Here is a 21,108-nt window from a genome sequence, read left to right on the forward strand (position 1 = left end):
TTTAAAAATCGGACATGTTGGCTTGATTCACAAGATGTGTACCTTTCATATGCTGTATTGGACTTGTTAATGTGTGAAAGTTAAATATTTAAAAAAAATATCTTTTGAATTTCGCGCCCTGCACTTTGAGCTGGCTGTTGTCATAAGTGTACCGACGTCGGGCTTGCACGCCAAACAGGTTAAAGTAATGATGGACTGTCCTTTCTCCTTGCTTATTTGAGCTGTTCCTGCCAAAAATATGGACTTGGTATTTTAGCAAATAGTGCTATCTTCAGTATACCACCCCTACCTTGTCACAACACAACGGATTGGCTAAAATGCATTAAGAAGGAAAGAAATTCCACAAATTAACTTTTAACAAGGCACACCTGTTAATTTAAATGCATTCCAGGTGACTATCTCATGAAGCTGGTTCAGAGAATGCCAAGCGTGTGCAAAGCTGACATCAAAGCTGGGTGGATACTTTGAAGAATCTCAAATATAACATATATTTTGATTTGTTTAACACTTTTTTGGTTACTACATGATTCCATATGTGCTATTTCATAGTGTTGATGTCTTCACTATCATTCTACAATGTAGAAAATAGTAAAAATAAAAAATAAACCCTGAGGTGTGTCCAAACTTTTGACTGGTACTGTATACATATACTCCGCACTCTGACATATTTCTATGTTTCTTATGTCCATTCATTTACTTTTAGATTTGTGTGTATTGTTGTGTATTGTCAGATATTACTGCAGTGGTAGAGCTAGAAATACAAGCATATCGCTACACCCGTTAAAACATCTGCTAAATGTGTGTATGCCATAAATTACAATTTATTTGAGTAAAAAAGATTACAGCTGTAGAGGACACATTTATTTAATTAAAATATATTTCATTATTACAATGACAAACATTTCCTATCAGGTTGCAATAATAAATACAGTATGCAATGGCCTTCATGAATACAAAAGAAAATGCACGGAAACATTGATACATTAGGCTATGTATAGCCTAAGTCAATCACAGAATTATTCAGTATAAAAAATAATTTATTCCACAGAGTTGTGAATACATTACTACCCAATAAATAAATACGTAAATAAAAACAAATAAGGAAACATGTAAATAAATAGTTAGATATATGAATAGATAAATAGATATATAAATAAATAATATATACACAACACACACATAACGCTCATTGGCTACTTAATGTTGTGTCTAGTCTTTGTAGGTGTGCCAGCACCACTGTCCTTATGTCTTCCCAGCCGCTTGCGCTGTAATCCTGCATAAATGAAATACACTTGTTAAGATTTGAGAATAGACACATGTTGTATCATCACATAAATACATCCAGATTTGGTGAATGTACTCTCTTTGTAAGACAAATGGATCAACCTACCTCGCGTTTCAAGTAATTCTTCAGGAACTTGAAGTGAAGGCTCATCTTTTTGTTCACTCTTTTGACAGATTTTGATTGTCTAGTTTTCATAGCCTTTACCTGTTAGAACAAAATACAAATATTTAATTTAATATTATGATTTGATTAACATGTAGCCACTTATATTATAATCTAGTAGGATAGTATAATGTTTTCCTTTTTGCATTAATGTTAAGGGCGAAAATCACAAATGACATACGCATTGGTCCAGCTCCGAGGTCTGGCGATAGAGGTCATTCATAAACTTGTCAACTCCTTTCTGGTCCCAGGCGGTGGACTCATATTTACCACTGCTGTACAATTTCTTTATAGCGTTCAGAGTATGCGAAATGAAGGCCATCTGTTCGTCAGCCTAGAAGAAGAGTGATTTGTATTAGTATATGCCTTATAAATTGAGGGCAAATATCAGAAAATTATAGCAAATTGCATATTCGTTATAACCAAATTATATACAATGCATTCGGAAAGTATTCAGAACCCTTCACTATCTGCACATTTTGTTACATTACAGCCTTATTTTAAATTGATTAAATATTATTTGTTTCATCAATCTAAACACAATAACCCATAATGACCAAGTCAAAACATGTTTTTAGACATTTTTGCTAATTTATTCAAAACAAAAAACTGTTTTTGCTTTATCATTACGGGGTATTGTGTGTAGATTGATGATGATTTTTTATTTATTTGTAATCAATTTTAGAAATGGTCTGTAACGTAACAAAATTTGGAAAAGGTGAAGGGGTCTGAATACTTTCCGAATTCAGTGTTTAATCCACTCTTAGAAAAAAAGATTATGGATAGATCAAAACCTTTTTTATGCATATTTATTACCTTGAAATTATTGACTTGTCTGTATTGTTTGTCAGGGAAAGTGATCTGAGGTTCTCGAGAGACTTCATGACCCTGAGATGTCAAAAAATATAAACAAAATATTGAATTTTTATTACTGTACAAAAAGGAGTCAGGTAATTTAAATGAAACATAGCAGCTCATGAAATGTTTAAAAGATGACAAGAGCTCAATGACCAGGAACAAGTGAATAAACATTTCCGTATATCCTACCATTTTCTGAAGCATCGTTATGGTGTTGTTGCTGAACACTTGGAACATGCTCGGAGACCGAGGAAGTGTCTTCATCCAAGTGCATCCGATGGTTTTATTCCAGGTGCAAATCGTCATGACCAAGCACATCCAAAAGCTGATTGAACCCATTTTAGCGTAGGTCTGCTGTAGTTCTCGGTCTGTCCGCAATCAACGTTGATGCCCTTCCGAAAGATAGCCTACTTCGTATAATTATAATTCCGACAAAAGTAAGTTTTCCGCAACGGATAAAGAGATAAAGTGTTCTTCCTGACTGATCAATTTATCGAAAACCCGAGTTATGCCATGCTCCAACGTGTGTCGATCCTTTATACTAAGAGTCTGCAAGGTATTCCAAAAGTGAAAGGTGGAAGTTCCCTTACACTTTCATACCTGGGTGTTGTTTTACGTCTGTAGAAAATGCAGGGAAAGGACAGGTGCATCTCTCAAAGAATTGTTACATCTTGAGTTATTTGCTATTTTATCATGAAATATTGGCCTTTCAACCAGGATTTTTTTTAATTAAAAAAATAAACATGTGAATCCATCGGACTATGGCCTAAAAAAATATCACCATATAGAACAAATTTAGTTTGGCCTTTCACTTCGAAAACCACAGTATTTAATGTTTGAAAACGCAACACCTTTTCATTTGCCCAAAGAAACTATGGTGTCCACTACGTTGTAAGCACCTGCTTAAAGGGTAATTGTGGTTTGTGGACCTCAACTGCCTATTTAAAGATACAGATCAACCTTGTATGGGTTGTATGAATTACACACTCAACATTACTTTATAACGTTTTAGAAACAGGTTTGGGTGGTCTGAAATATTTTGGTAGACCCCCTTCTATATGCTCCCGGTTTTCAAAATTAGACACTGGAGCCTAGCAATACCGCTTACCTTGGCATTAGTGCTTAAATTTGAGCCTATATTTCGGATGGTTTTGAATCTGGGCCTATATGCACTTGTGAGTAAAATATAAGTCTATCACGTAGATTATTTGTTAAAGTATTCCATATTCGTGTTTTTATTGAACTTTTATCCAGATATGTGAGTTGATGTTACCTCTGAATCTATTATCTTTCCACTATAGAGACTGAAGAGTAACAGCATAGTTAGCGATTGCTATACTCCATTGAACTAACATTCAGAATGTGGAGATATAATTATGTTGCATGATCTCCAGTAAATGTGTACTTGATAGAATGAATAACTATCTGAATCAACATTGTTTTACAGTGATATGATGATGTCTTAAAGAACGGGAAAGTATGGCTGGAATTCAGAGTATTGTAAAGGAGTTCATTGTTTTTCATTGAAGATGATGTTGATATGCATTTGTTAGTAGGAATCATTTCTCATTTAGGATAACATTTCAACGAAAAAGTCGTTGTATTTCAAGGTTGCATCACACCACAGAATTTTACAAAATTGCTAGCACAATTTCAACCAATGTAAGGCGTGTTTGTATCTTCATTTAAATACTATAACCTACATGGAAAGTATTTGTAACACGGAGAAATAACATAAACATATAAATTAAGCTTACAAATGGCACATTTCAGTTTCTTCAACAAAATTACACGTTTTTTCCTGGCATTTTTGATTTCTTGTAAAAATCCCTCAGCATGCTCCCCATTTCAGCTCTCACGACCTCCCATGAGCACAAGCTGAAACGCTGAAATGAAAAACGACAAACAAATATGTTTTAGGTGAAAAGAGTACATTATACACCATAGGTATAGGCTAGGCCCACTCCACCCCTCTCAATACAATGCAACCTATGAGATGCTTTACCTCACGTGAAAGAAAGTCGTCCAGCTGTTTGAAGAAGTCCTTAACCATATCACCAGTTGGAAGGTTTTGACGCAGACCCATGTCTCTGACCTGAAATAGTAAAAAACAAACAACATTAATATCAATATCCATGTGATTACATGAATAATAACAATATACCTAATCATAATTGTGTAACAAGTTACAGTTAACAAATTAAACATAACCAAGAACGTACACATTCCGAATAGGTCATTTGTTGTCGAGCAAGAAGGTCTTGGAGATCCCTGAGTTTGATGGAATTCCATTTCACAAGAGTTAGGTTTTGTTGGAAGAGCTCGCTGGCTAGTTGAAACGCAAGTCTCAGTGTCCAAACCTTTTCCCCCTCCTGTAATCACAATAACACCCCGTGTAACCATGCAATTGAACTTGACTAACACTAAAACTGTAGCCACTCATGATCTCCTGAGTATCACCTTTATTGAAAGCGTTGGACGTTGAACCCTTAACCTTTCCGCCTCTGGGATACAGCCTCTTGGTCTCCTCTCCTATACCACACACAAAATACACAAAATCTCAATAAAACAACTAAATATATGAATGAATCAAGCTCCAATAATCAATTTTCCACTAGAATAAATAACTTGTGATATCACAGTATGCATGCTAAAGCCTATATTCAGAGCCATATTTCTAAATATGTCTCTGCCTATATGGTCAATTTGTAACAGGTTAAAGAAATTGACCAACCATGGAAAGATCATTGAGAGTCTGGCGAGTTTGAGAAAGATAATGCATTTGCTCCTTTTGGTTACTGCATTTAGCATAAACAACCGGGTAAAGAGCAATTACACACAGGAGATGTACCACAAAGGACACGTTAAGAGTGGCCATGTGTCCGGTGAGTTGATAAATCCCTGAACACTACTTCTAAACGGTCGGCTACCTGCCCTACCTTTAAAGCCTCTCTCATTGATATGCCATGGATGAGGTAATATGTAAAACAAGGAAAGTTCAAGTGGGGAAAGTGAAAGAGAATTGGAAATTCCATTCCTTCACCTTGCATAGCTGTTTACGACATTTTGCGTTCTTGTCTTCTGTGTGCAGATACACAGTGCCCTTTGTATTTTCAATACAGTAGCCTATCTATTTTTGTATATAAATGTTATATTTACTGAGTAGGCATGATAGCCTACAGTATAAGCATTTAAATGCATACTGTTTATATCCCCTCTCTCAGGGGATGGAACGTGTAACTAATTGCACAGCTACTCTGTTACAGAAAGAAGAACATGATGATAATAGTTGGACTCCACACAGCTGCTCCACTGCAGTTATCTTAATGTTTTACATGTAGCCTACATGGCATTTCATTATTTCGTTGTAAAACAAAGTGACATTGGAGTATAAAAAGGTAATTCAAACAATTTATTGTGGACCTGATTTATTATTAAGAGCTAGATACAATGTCATGAAGGTGTTTTCCTTACAGTTTCTATAGGCCAAATGAAATAACATGAACAATGACTGCTCAGTGCTCACAGCCAGCGAGCTACTATACAGATTAAAGTCCTTTGTTATTTTGTATAACTGCACGTGGGACAGGGTCATGACTAGAAGGGATCCAGCTTTGGCTAAATTAACGTCAGATTTGACTTTTCGTAGCAGGTTAACCGAAATTACGCAGCAGGTTAGGATAATTAACGTAGCAGGTTAGGATTATTAGGTTCAATTTAGGAAAAGAGTAATGGATATTCACGTACCCCAACCGTCCACCAGGGGGAAGCACTATTTAACATTTTAGTGTGAATCCCACTAAAGTGTAAAGCTCTAAATCAAAACATCACTTTGGACCTTGGTTAAATAAGAAGTAGTGACATAACACATACATAATGGAAAGTGGTAAAATATTTAAAAAATTAATTAAAAAAATAAAAATACAATGTTAAGCAATAAGAAAAAATAATGATAATATTGTTTTATATTTTTGCTAATTATATTTAGAGATGTCCCCACCCTCACAGTAATCAACATGTTAAATACACTCAGCGGTCAGTTTATTAGGTACACCAATCCTGACTGCCATCAGCATGATGCAAAAGGAACCGGGATTCACCGGACCAAGCAAACTTTTTCCACTTCTCAATTGTCCAGCTTTGGTGATTACGTGCCCACCGGAGCCACTTCTTGTTTTTAGCTGGTAGGAGTAGAACCCATTTTGGTCGTCTGTTGCAATAGCCCACCCATGACAAGTAGCCACAAATTGTTATTTTTGAGATGCCGTTCTGCACGCCACTGTTATACTGCGTCATTTTGTGTTGGAAAAGTAAAATTCATGACATACTATACTGTTTAATTAGACTTACTATGCTGTTTTTATTCGAGAATTGTCCATTGTTATATGTTAGAATTTTGCTGATACAGGCTAGTCTTGTGTGACTTAGTCATGAGTCTGTGTGTACAGATAAAAGCCGTTTGGATACGACCTGAGTATGTGACATACTGTTTCCACAGTCTACAGGAACTTAGATGTGTGGAAACATGCAGAAAGGAATAGACATCAGTGGCAATGTCATCTATCTTAATCTGAACAGACAAGCTAAATCAGCTTTTACACACCATGTTCCGTCCCTCTTTCCACCAATCTGCTAACCTGCCACTTCGTCAAAATAGGTTGTACTTTTTCTATAAGAGTAGAGAGACAACTCTGTTTGTTGGGCTTTCCTAATGATGCACTGATTGAGTGGTTGTTATTGATTGCTTCATTTTTGTAAATCTTATAAAATTGTCGTTTGAAAGAATCTGCAGTCTCTCTTCCTATAGAATTTCTCTAACAATTTGGCGACAAGGATGGGATGGCTAACTCCGCTCGCTGATTGCTCTCGGGGAAACCGAGGTTAAACTGCGCGCATTGGCTGCGTTAGATGTGGCTACCCAACAGTTATTGACTTGATTATTCACATCATTCTTAACTTGGCTAAACAGAGTAGTCGTTGTGCGTTCTCAACGGACAGTGTCAAAACGGATGCTTCGTAAATTCGCCCTGGCTATCTGCTCCGATTTCAGAGCCCTGGCGGAGTGATGCCAGGAAAATGACGTCTCCCTCATGGTCAACAAAACAAAGGAGCTGATCGTGGACTTCAGGAGACAGCAGAGGGAGCAAGCCCCCATCCACATCGACAGGCCCTCAGTGGAGAATGTAAAAAGCTTCAAGTTCCTCAGAGTACACATCACTGACAATCTGACATGTTCCATCCATACCGACAGTGTGGTGAAAAAGTAATTAAGTGGCATAATGCATAAATCCAAATCGGTCTTCTCTCATGCTTTTCATTCTTATCAAAATTGATTCAGTAAATTCCAGGGGGTCTTTTTACAGTTTGTCCATTTTTGTTTAAAAAATTGGTACATGCCCCAAATTAGCCTTGATGATGATGTGTGAATTTGACCAAATGTGACTGATGATAATGCTAATGACAGTTATGGCTATATTTATTAAAAACATTTATTTAACCGTGAAAGTCCCATTCAGATATAGAATCATAGGATGATGATGATGATGTTAATTGGAGGTGTAGGTTTCTGATTATGCAGTTTTTATGTTAAGTCTTTATATTAGGTTACCTTGTAACAATGAACTATCTGATCATGTCATTGATTATTCATGATTGTTGGCCAATTAACTAATTAATGATTATTTTAAAACTTGAGATGAATTCCACTGTATTTGTGCAGTCAGTTAATTACAAATGTTGTTAAATGGGTGAACAGGTTTATTTGGCAGCTTACAGTCGTGTTTAAAATAAATATATTACATCTGCTCATTTGTAGTGCATAGACTCGAGTAGAATCTGTAAGTTCTTGAATATCCACACGATTTCATTTCGAACAACCTCCCGGGTACTGTTGTCCTGAAACGATGAAACCCCACAGTAAATTGAATTGAGTAAATGTAACGAAAAAGTGATTCAAATAAAACCATTTAATATAGGCTCTGTGTTATTTTAACCTTTTGCTATAGAAGATGCTTCATTTTGCTAGAGTAGCGTTTTGTAGAACAACGTAGTGTCTCCATGAAAACGTGCCCAATGGTAGAATTATCATCTGTGTAACGATCGTCTGTGGTGGTAGAAGGATCGGACCAAAGCGCAGCGTGGTAAGTGTTCATGTCTTTAATATAAATCCAAAACTGAACACAGGAACAAAAACAATAAACGATGATCAAACGAAACAGTACCGTGTGGCGACAAACACTGACACAGAAACAAACACCCACAAACCAAAAGTGAAACCCAGGCTACCTAAGTATGATTCTCAATCAGGGACAACGATTGACAGCTGCCTCTGATTGAGAATCATACCAGGCCGAACACAAAAACCCAAAATAGAAAAACACACAGACTGCCCACCCCAACTCACGCCCTGACCATACTAAATAAAGACAAAACAAAGGAAATAAAGGTCAGAACGTGACAATCTGCATTCAACTGTGTGAAACAATTCAATGTAGTAGGTGGTATTGTCATATCAGTGTCACGCCCTGACCTTAGAGATCCTTATTTATTCTCTATGTTTGGTTAGGTCAGGGTGTGACTCGGGTGGGAGAATCTATGTTTTCTATTTCTTTGTTGTTTTTGCCTAGTGTGGTTCCCAATCAGAGGCAGCTGTCTATCGTTGTCTCTGATTGGGGATCATATATAAGTTGTCATTTTCCTCTTGGGTTTTGTGGGGTGTTGTTTGCCGCTTAGTATCTGTGCCTGACGGAACTGTTCGTTTTTGTATTGGTTATTTTTGTTTGAGTGATTCTTGACAATAAAGATCATGAACACTTTCCACGCTGCGCTTTGGTCCACTCTTCCTCACGACGACGAGCGTTACAATCAGGGAAGACATTTCAATTTGCATGCAAAAAATTATACTCATGCATTCAGATAAATTCGTTGTCTGTCGTAAAATTATATTACTAATGAAATCCATCACAGAGGCTGACGAGGTCTAGTAAATACAGTATCTTTCTCACTTGACCTAAAATGATAAATCATCTCTCTCTCTGTTGTGAAACATAAATGAATGTATATCAATGTGCGACACAATCATTCCATTAGAGGAGATTCTTTGGCTACTTTAAAAGTTAGACTTAAACAACCTGATAATGAGTGTCTTCAAATAACAAATTAATGTTGAATGTTGATGTACACATTCTCTTGCAAGCACTGCACCCGAAAATGACCCTCTAGGTATTTAAAAAAAAAATGATATGGTCAGGCAAGATGTCAATTGTGTCCAGATTGAGAAAATAGAACACAGATTGAGAAATTAGCCTACATTTCGTGCTCGGACACAATCATCAATGGTTTAAGTACCACCGCATATGTTCAATTGGTCGGATTACCAGAATATAGTTAATTTCCCCCCACCTTCTGATGTTCCCAGAATCTCTATGTTAACTTCAAGTGCAGGGGGCGAAGCCGGGCACAATATGACAACAGCCACTTCAAGTGCAGGGCGCGAAATTCAAAATATATTTTTTAGAAATATTTAACTTTCACACATTAACAAGTCCAATACAGCATAAGTGCAAGTGCAGGGCGCGAAATTCAAAATATATTTTTTAGAAATATTTAACTTTCACACATTAACAAGTCCAATACAGCATATGAAAGAAAAACATCTTGTGAATCCAGCCAACATGTCCGATTTTTAAAATGTTTTACAGCGAAAACACCACGTATATTTATGTTAGCTCACCACCAAATACAAAAAAGGTCAGACATTTTTCACAGCACAGGTAGCATGCACAAAACCAACCTAACTAACCAAGAACCAACCAAACTAACCAAGAAACAATTTCATCAGATGACAGTCTTATAACATGTTATTCAATAAATCTATGTTTTGTTCGAAAAATGTGCATATTTGAGCTATAAATCAGTTTTACATTGCAGCTACCATCACAGCTACCGTCAGAAATAGCACCGAAGCAGCCAGAGTAATTACAGACACCAACGTCAAATACCTAAATACTCATCATAAAACATTTCTGAAAAATACATGGTGTACAGCAAATGAAAGACAGGCATCTTGTGATTCCAGCCAATATTTCCGATTTCTTAAGTGTTTTACAGCGAAAACACAAAATAGCATTATATTAGCTTACCACAATAGCCAGAAACACAAGCCATTTACCAGCAGCAAATGTTAGCGATCGTAACAAACCAGCAAAATATATATAATTTTTGACTAACCTTGATAAGCTTCATCAGATGACAGTCCTATAACATCAGGTTATACATACACTTATGTTTTGTTCGGAAATGTGCATATTTAGAGCTGAAATCAGTGGTTATACATTGTGCTAACGTAGCATCTTTTTCCCAGAATGTGCGGATATTTTTATGACACTCAACTATTCTGACCAAATAACTATACATAAACGTTACTAAAAAATACATGTTGTATAGGAAATGATAGATACACTAGTTCTTAATGCAATCGCCGTGTTAGAATTCTAAAAATTACTTCATTACGACATCCAGCTTAGTTATAGCTAGAGAGTGCCCAAAATCTGGGCGCAAACTACTAGTACAACATGTTCGACAGATATATGAAATAGCATCATAAAATGGGTCCTACTTTTGACGATCTTCCATCAGAATGTTGTACAAGGGGTCCTTTGTCCAGAACAATCGTTGTTTGGATTTAGAATGTCCTCTTCTCCAGTCAATTAGCACGGAAAGCTAGCAAAGTGGCGCGAAGCTCTCCTTCCTGAACATACGCAGACAAAGCAACACGCCTAACGTCCCGAAAAAATTTCAATAATCTAATAAAACTATATTGAAAAAACTTACTTTACGATGATATTGTCACATGTATCAAATAAAATCAAAGCCGGAGATATTAGTCGTCTATAACGACTAGATATTAGTCGTCTATAACGAGCTTATCAGAAGGCAATACCAGGTCCCTTCTCGCGCTCTCCAGAAAACAGGAAACTGGTGACACGTCATACAAAGAGCTTTTATTCGACCCCAGATCAAGTTATACACTCCATTTCTTCTCTCACTGCCTGTCGACATCTAGTGGAAGACGTATGAAGTGCATGTATTCTAATAAATATCAAGGACATTTATAGGCAGGCCCTAGAACAGAGCATCGATTTCAGATTTTCCACTTCCTGTCAGGAAGTTTGCTGCAAAATGAGTTCTGTTTTACTCACAGATATAATTCAAACGGTTTTAGAAACTAGAGAGTGTTTTCTATCCAATAGTAATAATAATATGCATATTGTACGAGCAAGAATTGAGTACGAGACCGTTTGAAATGGGCACCTTTTATCCAGGCTACTCAATACTGCCCCTGCAGCCCAAAGAGGTTAACCAAAGGATTTTCAAATGTCACATCAGTAGGGTAGAGAGAGAAAAAAGGGGGGGAGAGGTATTTATGACTGTCATAAACCTACCCCCAGGCCAACGTCATAACACAGGGAAACAGTTAATTCAGCCTAATTTCTGCCTAAAAAAACATAGCTAATATGGCTGACTTGCTTAACTTCACTGCACTACGGATACCGAATACGGGTTCACTTTCCTAAACAACCGCTGAATTGCAGGGTGCCAAATTCAAAAATATTACTAAAAATATTTATAATCATGCAATCACAAGTGAAATATACCAAAACATAGCTTAGCTTGTTGTTAATCCACCTATCGTGTCAGATTTTGAAAATATATTTTACAGCGAAAGAAATCCAAGCTTTTGTGAGTGTAGCTTTCAATGCTACAACAGCTAGCCCCAAATTAGCATGGTCACGAAAGTCAGAAAAGCAATAAAATTAATCGCTTACCTTTGATAATCTTCTGGTGTTTACACTCACGAGACTCCCAGTTACACAACAAATCTTCTTTTTGTTCGATAAATATTACTTTTATCACAAAAAAACGGCATTTGGGTTGCGCGTTATGATGAGAAAACTACAGCCTCGTTCTGGACCTGAAAGGAAGATGAAAATTTCCAAACGTATCAGATTAAAGAATATTACTAAAAATATTTATAATCATACAATCACAAGTGAAATATACCAAAACACAGCTTAGCTTGTTGTTAATCCACCTATCGTGTCAGATTTTGAAAATATATTTTACAGCGAAAGAAATCCAAGCTTTTGTGAGTGTAGCTTTCAATGCTACAACAGCTTAGCCTTATATTAGCTTGGTTAGCTTGGTCACGAAAGTAAGAAAAGCAATAAAATTAATCGCTTACCTTTGATAATCTTCTGGTGTTTACACTCACGAGACTCCCAGTTACACAACAAATCTTCTTTTTGTTCGATAAATATTACTTTTATCACACAAAAAAACGCCATTTGGGTTGCGCATTATTTTGAGAAAACAAAAGCCGTGTTCCGTTCGACAAATCCCAAAAAGTATCCGAAATGGTCGTAGAAACATTTCAAATGTTTTTTATAATCAAACCTCAGGTTGTCTTTAACAAACATAATCGATAATATTTCAACCGGAGCATAACCTATTCATTAAGAGAGAAAAGGAAAATGGTGAGCTCCTCCCGCGCGCGCAGGAAATATTCAGAGGACACCTGACTAGTTTGAAAAAACTCGTTCATTTTTCAAAATAAAAGCCTGAAACTATGTCTAAAGCCTGGTCACAGCCTGAGGAAGCCATTGGAGAAGGAATCTGGTTGATACCCCTTTAAATGGAGGTTAGACGGGCCAGGGAACACAGATTTTTTAAAAAAAGAATATCACTTCCGGGTTACATTTTCTTAGGTTTTCGTTTGCAGAATAAGTATTCTTATTCACACAGACAATATTTTGACAATTTTGGAAACTTTGGAGTGTTTTCTATCCTAATCTGTAAATTATATGCATATTCTACGATCTGGGCCAGAGAAAATGTCAGTTTACGTTGGGCAGGTTATTTAAAACAAAAAACTATTCTGACCCCTAGCGCTAAGAAGTTAAACAAATGTAATTTCTACTGATAATTGAGATGTACAAACTACGGCATAAGGGGACTACGAGCGGATAAGAGGCAATCCATAATTTTGATGAAGACATTCATGAGCGAGCTAGGAGGGACGTAGTCAATATAACTATTTGTTCAGCACTTTTGAAATGTACAGTGACAGAATTCAGAACATGGGCCATGCTTACAGTATTCTCCCTGTGCACCAAGTCAGAACAGTGATATAAAACAGAGGGCATGTAAGCAGACATTGAAAGCCAGACTTGGACCACACACAAGTCTACTGAATAGCAGGCTAGTTATTTGAAATTAGCTACTGATTCCTTCCAAACCTCTCATTGTTGAATTTGCAATTTCCAACTTGTTGTGTAATGTTCATGTCTAATGGCCGATGAGCACTTATACGTTTTATCTATAGTATATCTTCATATGACAAGGCTTGAAAAGGATTTGACAGTAGATTGTCAACGTGAGTCATGATGATGACTGCTTGTCTAGCTTGCGAGCTAAGATTTTGAAAGCTGGACGTTGACTTGATCAGTCCAATCAAAGCTTTGGTAGATATATCTTGATTTAACGTCATTTTAATTGTGGCCAATGACCTTGAGCCTTCATGGATGGGCACTTCTAATGTAACTCTATGGCAGCACCTGTTAGCAATTTATGTTTTTCTTCAATAACAGAAACTCCAAAGCAAATCAGGGTGACAAAATTGGTTTATTCTGAGTGGACAAATCAAGATGTTATGCTGGAAGGTAGATGTTCAGATATTCAGTCTCCCCTGTCCTCAGCTTTTCCCCACCGAACAAAGAAACAGGATGCCATTTATAACCCCTCCACCTAGCCTGGGGTTGACCAATCAGAAGTCCTTGCAGTACAACTTGGCCAATGGCCAAATCCTGCCCCCGACTCAATGTACAGACCAATGACAACGTGGCACACGTCACTCTGAGTTCAGGAGTGACATTCCACAGATTCTGAACAGATGTTGAACTGAAACCCAACTCCTATTTACAATTCGCTATTGACCATTAGAACTCTATTTTCTTGTCCTCTCATCCTCTGCGATGTGTATTTCTCATCAAAATATTCTTAAACACCCAAGGGGCTTAAATTCTCGAGCTTTCCACATAGATTTTTTGGGTGACGTAGGGTCCCCATGAGTGACTGAACACTGAGACAATCACGGCGCAACTAGAGATTATTACCAACCCCTATGCTCTGCATTTTCCGATGGCTGCCACACCACCACAGAAAGCACCGAGCTAGGCTGAAACACCTGCATCTTGGAGCTGCCTTACTCAAGAGACCATGTTGGTATGCAGCTTCATTAACTCAAAGATGTTTTTTAAAATGGTTTGCAAACTGAAATGTGACACGTATTAGTACCAATATGACATGCAAAACAGGCAACAACAACAAAAACATAACTATATTTCTTGCTAAAAGGGTGGGGCATGAAACAGGTGGGGCTCTGATTATTATACCATACAATATAAACACGCATACACACCATTCTAGATGTTAAATAATAACCTCATATAACCTCATACCATTATACATGTAGTAATGGATACACAGTATATCTACAATAACTCTATTCTATCCAGGATTTCCAAGTCTTATGAAAGGACTTTGTGCTGCCACATTGGCCTATTTAATATACACTTTTTTTCTCATGTTTTACAACAATTGACCTCAGTAATCCATTGAGAATTATTAGGAGGATCCCCATGATGCCACTTAAAAAGTAATATATATATGACTAAGCTATATCAATTATTTGTTTTTATTTTCTGCCCACCAGCACCCTGCCTCGTTCAGGGGACTAAACTATTATGCATTAAAAGTATTGCTTGTTTTTTGTCTCTTTTTCCATTTTGTCTTCCATGTCTTTTTTCTTATTTCTCCTCCAATCATAGTAGGACAGACTTTATAACTGAACATCCCACATTGTCAATTTCCTGGTCCCCCAGATTATCCTCTACTCCTCACCCAGATCTCCCCACCCCCTTCAGCCCACTGCCCCAGTGTGATTACCACACACAAAACGAACAGGAAAAACTAAAAGAACAGCAACCCTCACAAAGTACAAAAACACAGTAAAAATAATTTACATAAAGAAACAAAACTACAAGCATACATAAACTTAAAGTAGAAATTATCATGTGACTGATCAGCAACAAGTTTAATGTGCGTCCCTTCTGATGGTTAGATAAGATATTATAAATCCACTCTCATTGGTTTCAGACAAGAACGAAATTTGGACAATTTAAACAAAATACATTTTTATTCACATTTTCAATATTATTTTTCACTGTTTTTTCAAGTCGACCGGCAATACAGTTCAGTTCAACACAGGTACAAAAGGGAAATACAAATATAAATAATAAATTATACAAATAAAAAACAATAATTTATGGATTTAAATATAATAAATAGACTGACAGGGTCCCACATGATTGTATTCATGCTTTATAAACTGGTAAGGGCGTAGCTTCTGAGATGAGTCTGGATGATCAGTACATCTGTGCTGCAAGGATATCCAATCTTTGCAGATGACGTTTAGTCTCTTTCCTGATGAGCTCCCACGCCTGTGCACTGTAGTTCTGAAAAACACAGAACATTTGAAATGTTAGTTGGGTGAACTTTCTTGGCAAAATAACGACCATAATGTCTTGAACAACAAAGAAAGACCTGGTGCCGTATGTATTAAGCTTCTCAGAGTAGGAGTGCTGATTTAAGATCAGTATTGTCTTTTAGATCACTATAAATAAGGACAGAGGAGACCTGATACTAGATCAGCACTTCTCTGAGATGCTTGATACATATGGCCCCGAACCCACTTTTTCTTAAAGAACACTGCTCCTGTTTACCCTAGTTAATATTAATTTGATTACATGTATTAAACACATTTCCATACGAAACCAAACTCACCATTTTTCTCAGAACCTTCCTATTCAACTTCTTGAAGTACCGTTTCAGTCTCCTCTCAGGTTTCATGGAGGGTGATACCTGTTGGACAAAATTAACCAAAACTTTAGCATCATACAGATGTAGGATCTTCATTTGATCCCTTTTTTTCTGAGAATTATCCTGCACGGCAGGAAATGGAAACTTAATGTGTATTCAATGTTTGAAAAGGCTTCTAAAGATTGTAATTTCCACTTTAAAATATCAAACTTAATTTGCCATAATGAAAAATGCATCAAAGCCTACGAAAACTTTCCATTAATTATAATCCATAATAATTCACATTTCTCATTGCTGCAATATTATTTATGTGATGTCGCAAACTGGCTAAAAACCTGTAATAACCCATATACAGTGCGTTCGGAAAGTATTCAGACCAATTCCCTTTTTCCAAATGTTGTTACGTTACAGCCTTATTCTAAAATGGATGAAAGAAAAAAATTCTTCATCAATCTACACACAATACCCAATAATGACAATGCAAAAACACAAATACCTTATTTACATTGAATTCAGACCCCTTGCTATGAGACTCAGAATTCAGCTCAGGTGCATCCTATTTTCGTCGATCATCCTTGAGATGTTTCTACAATTTGATTGGAGTCCACCTGAGGTAAAATCAACTGATTGGACATGATTTGGACAGGCACAAACCTGTATATTTAAGGTCCTACAGTTGACAGTGCATGTCAGAGCACAAACCAGGCCATGAAGTTGGGAAATTGTCCGTAGAGCTCCGAGACAAGATTGTCTCGAAGGCACAGATCTGGGAAAGGGTACCAAAAAATGTCTACAGCATTGAAGGTCCCCCAAAAAACAGTGGCCTGCATCATTCTTAAATGGAAGAACTTTGTAACCACCAAGACTCTTCTAGAGCTGGCCGCCCGACCAAACTGAGCAATCAGGGGAGAAGGGCCTTGGTCAGGGAGGTGACCAAGAACCCGATGGTCCCTCTGGCAGAGCTCCAGATTTCCTCTGTGGGGATGGGAAAGCCTTCCAGATAGACAACCATCTCTGCAGTATTCCACCGATCAGGCCTTTATGGTAGAGTGGCCAGACGGAAGCCACTCCTCAGTAAATGGCACATTGCAGCCCACTTGGAGTTTGCCATAAGGCACCTAAAGGACTCTCAGACCATGAGAAACAAGTGTCTCTGGTCTTATGAAACCTATTTGGCCTGAATGCCAAGCATCACATCTGGAGGAAACCTTGCACCATCCCTACGGTTAAGCATTTTTGTGGCAGCATCATGCTGTGGGTATGTTTTTCATTGGCAGGGACTGGGAGACTAGTCAGGATCGAGGGAAAGATGAACGGAGCAAAGTACAGAGAGATCCTTGATGAAAACCTGCTCCAGAGCGCTCAGGACCTCAGGACTGGGGCTAAGGTTCACCTTCCAACAGGACAACGATCCTAGGCATACAGCCAAGACAACACAGGAGTGGGTTCGGGACAAGTCTCTGAATGTCCTTGAGTGGCCCAGCCACAGCCCGGACTTGACCTGATTGAACAACTCTGGAGAGACCTGAAAATAGCTGTGCAGCGACGCTCCCTATCCAACCTGATAGATCTTGAGAGGATCTGCAGAGAAGAATGGCAGAAACTCCCCAAATACAGATGTGCCAAGCTTGTAGCATGATACCCAAGAAGACTCAAGGCTGTAATCACTGCCAAAGGTGCTTCAACAAAGTACTGAGTAAAGGGTCTGAATACTTATGTAAATGTGATATTTCAGTTTTTTATTGTTAATACATTTAGCAAAAATGTCTAAAACACGGTTTTTGCTTTGTCATTATGGGGTATTGTGTGTAGATTGATGAGGGGGGAAATCTATTTAATCAATTATAGAAAAAGGCTGTCACGTAACAAAATGTGGAAAATGTCAAGGGGTTGACTAACTTATATGTACTTTATACATAGATTTCTCCACTTGTAGAGTTAGGCTACTCCTAAACCAGGGCTCTCCAACCCTGTTCCTGGAGAACTACCTGCCTGTAGGTTTTCACTCCAATGCTAATCTACCACACCTGATTAAAACTTCTTAAGGTTAGGGGGCAGTATTTTAACGTCCAGATGAAAAGCGTGCCCAAAGTAGACTGCCTGTTACTCAGGCCCAGAAGCTAGGATATGTATATACTTGGTATATTTGGATAGTAAACACTCTAATGTTTTAAAACTGTTAAAATAATGTCTGTGAGTATAATAGAACTGATTTGGCAGGCGAAACCCCGTGGACAAACCATCCAGGGGGGGGGGGGGAAATTGAGGTCGTAGGATTTCCCAATGGTTTTCTATGGGATACCCTTATTATTAGGAACCTGGTTGCAGTTCCTATGGCTTCCACTAGATGTCAAACGTCTTTAGAAATTGGTTGATGTTTTTCTTTTGAGAAATGAAGAAGTAGTGCTATTCATTCCATGTGTCACTCTGAAGGTCCCTACCATTTTGGTGCACGTGAACAGGAGCGCGCTCCGTGTTATTTTTCTTTGGTATTGGAAACAGATTATCCCGTCTTAAATTTGAGCAATTATTTACATTTTAGGATAGCTGAGGTTGGATTAGGAATGTTGTTTGAAATGTTTGGACCAAGTTTACAGGTAACTTATTAGATACTTTGTAGTCATGTTGGGCGAGTTGGAACCGGTGTATTTCTGAATCAAATGCGCCAAATAAATGGACATTTTGGGGATATAAAGAAGGATTTTATCGAACCAAACGACCATTCATTGTGTCACTGAGACATTTGGGATAGCAAAAAGAAGAAGATCTTCAAAAGTAAGGCATTTATTATATCGTTATTTCTGACTTTTGTGTCGCACCTGCCTGGTTGAAAAATGATTTTCATATGTTTGTATGCGGGGTGCTGTCCTCAGATAATCGCACGGTCTGCTTTCGCCATAAAGTCTTTTTGAAATCTGACACCGCGACTGGATTAACAAGAAGTTAAGCTTTATTTTGATGTATTACACTTATATTTTCGTGAATGTTGAATATTGATAGCTCTGTAGTATGAATTTGGCGCTCTGCAATTTCACTGGATGCTGTCAAATCGATCCCGCTAAAGGGATTTGGCGCGTGAAGGGATCACTAAGAGGTTAATTATGTGGTTGATAAACTGAATAAGGTTAGTTACAACTGGGGTTGGAGCGAAAACCTACAGGAGGGTAAATCTCCATGAACGGGGTTGGAGAGCCCTGATTTAAACAGGGATTATACTTTAAATAGACCCGTTACTTACACAGGAATTAAGGTTCTCCAATTGGCGTTCTAAAATGTTGAGGAAATCGTCCAGGTTTTTCTTGTCCCAGGTGACAGATTTCATATTCCCATCAAACAGTTTTGTGATTTGATAGATGGTCTCTTTCAGGAATCTGACTTGGTCCTCAAACTACACAGGAAGATAGAAAAAGAAGATTAGAAAAAGTACAGGCTTTCGTTATGGCATCAATATAACATTGGGTCAAGACCGCCATACCAAAGCATATCAGAACATGATAAGTCACAATTCTAGTCTTTACCTCGGCATCATCTATGTGTCTGTAAAGTGATGTTGGGAAAAAGACTGGGGCATCCTGCTTTGTGATATCTCCTCCCTGGAAAACAATCAATATAGTATGTTAAGTCACTTGTCAAATACTTCAAGACCAATCAAGACAGACATAAAGTATGGCTTATACTGCAAGTACAGTAGGCATAATGTAGATAGCGTCTCTTGATCTCTGTCATTATAGCCTTAGCGCCCTTTTAGTATGTATATTCAAAAATAGGCTAACAGTCTTCTAACAAAAAGGCTAAACATGAAACATATGACTACTTTATTTGGTTGGTTGTTTTGCTGTCCTTAATACATGCATTCAGTCTCCTCTTACAGTGTGCTGATAACTCACCATCTGGTCCAGCAGTGAAAGGTATTCTGCGCTCAAGTGGCCGTAGTGGTGTCGTATCCAGTCACAGCAATGACACACGCTCTGCATACTGCAAATAATAAGAAAAATACACGTCCAACTCTGCATTGTATACATTGTAAATAGCAGTTCGTTTCGCTATTAGTTTTCCAGATGAGTTTGAACATCTTGGCTGAGTTAAGTAGTTTTATGTGGAATTTGGAAAGGGAAAACTGTATAGAGAATTTCCCCTGATCAACCTACCGGAGGCGGGAACTTTCATTTTCCAGACTAGCACATGCAGCAATAGGAATTCCATGCCTGCTCCGTCTCCTTGACGAACAAATCCAAGTAAATCTATAGACATTCTCCTTGATATCAGCTTTAAACTTTAGTTGAACCACAAGATAAGATTATTCCATTTAGATATCGGCTAGGCTATTACTGTAGCGAGAATAGGCTATTCGCGAGCTTTGCTTTCAACTGCTAATAACTTCGCGTGAACCGATAAAAAAAAGTCTGACAACAAAATCGTCGAATTCGAAATAAAACCCACAATTCTTAAGAAATTTAGCCATATAAGACATTCATTTAGTGGGTTTCGTTCAAAGTTAGTCCGAACAATTGTTCCGTCGTCCTCTGCTGTTGCGCTACAACTGAAAAGTGAATGGGAGACGTCAGCGTCAATACCCATATCTCTCCACTTTCATTTTCACAATGACGTAACCAACTTTCACCCTACTGTTGTCTGCTGGTGATGCAACGTTGACAAGCAACAACAACATGATTTGTTGGAACTTTCTATTTGTCGTTTATTTTACAAGGGGAAAATGAAAAAGAATATGTGACAAAAGTTCCTTGGTATAGGCTACGATATCAGGGATATTTTCCCTACAGAGTCAATAGATTTGACAGGGCTTTGTGTGTGTGTGTGTGTGTGTGTGTGTGTGTGTGTGTGTGTGTGTGTGTGTGTGTGTGTCA

General features: G+C 37.7%; 2 protein-coding genes across 3 annotated transcripts; both read right to left on the bottom strand.

Annotated features, from left to right (window-relative positions):
• Positions 1–1,186: 1,186 nt before the first annotated feature.
• On the bottom strand, positions 1,187–2,644 carry LOC120044493 (interferon a3-like). Its single transcript, XM_038989148.1, has 5 exons — positions 2,495–2,644; positions 2,264–2,335; positions 1,629–1,781; positions 1,391–1,489; positions 1,187–1,273 (listed from the first exon to the last, which is right to left on the bottom strand). The coding sequence occupies exons 1-5, from the start codon at positions 2,642–2,644 to the stop codon at positions 1,187–1,189; spliced, it is 561 nt and encodes a 186-aa protein (XP_038845076.1).
• A 12,902-nt stretch (positions 2,645–15,546) lies between these two features.
• On the bottom strand, positions 15,547–20,772 carry LOC120044495 (interferon a3-like). Of its 2 annotated transcripts, XM_038989150.1 has the most exons (6): positions 20,392–20,772; positions 20,131–20,218; positions 19,762–19,836; positions 19,482–19,631; positions 16,208–16,285; positions 15,547–15,879 (listed from the first exon to the last, which is right to left on the bottom strand). In XM_038989150.1, the coding sequence occupies exons 2-6, from the start codon at positions 20,215–20,217 to the stop codon at positions 15,790–15,792; spliced, it is 480 nt and encodes a 159-aa protein (XP_038845078.1). In that variant the 5' UTR covers position 20,218; positions 20,392–20,772; the 3' UTR covers positions 15,547–15,789. The 2 variants fall into 2 exon arrangements, with proteins under 2 accessions (XP_038845078.1, XP_038845077.1); XM_038989149.1 differs by lacking the exon at positions 20,392–20,772 and having other exon boundaries at positions 20,131–20,265.
• Between the last annotated feature and the right edge of the window lie 336 nt (positions 20,773–21,108).

Source organism: Salvelinus namaycush, chromosome 3, assembly GCF_016432855.1.
Source record: "Salvelinus namaycush isolate Seneca chromosome 3, SaNama_1.0, whole genome shotgun sequence".
Lineage (NCBI taxonomy): Eukaryota > Metazoa > Chordata > Actinopteri > Salmoniformes > Salmonidae > Salvelinus > Salvelinus namaycush.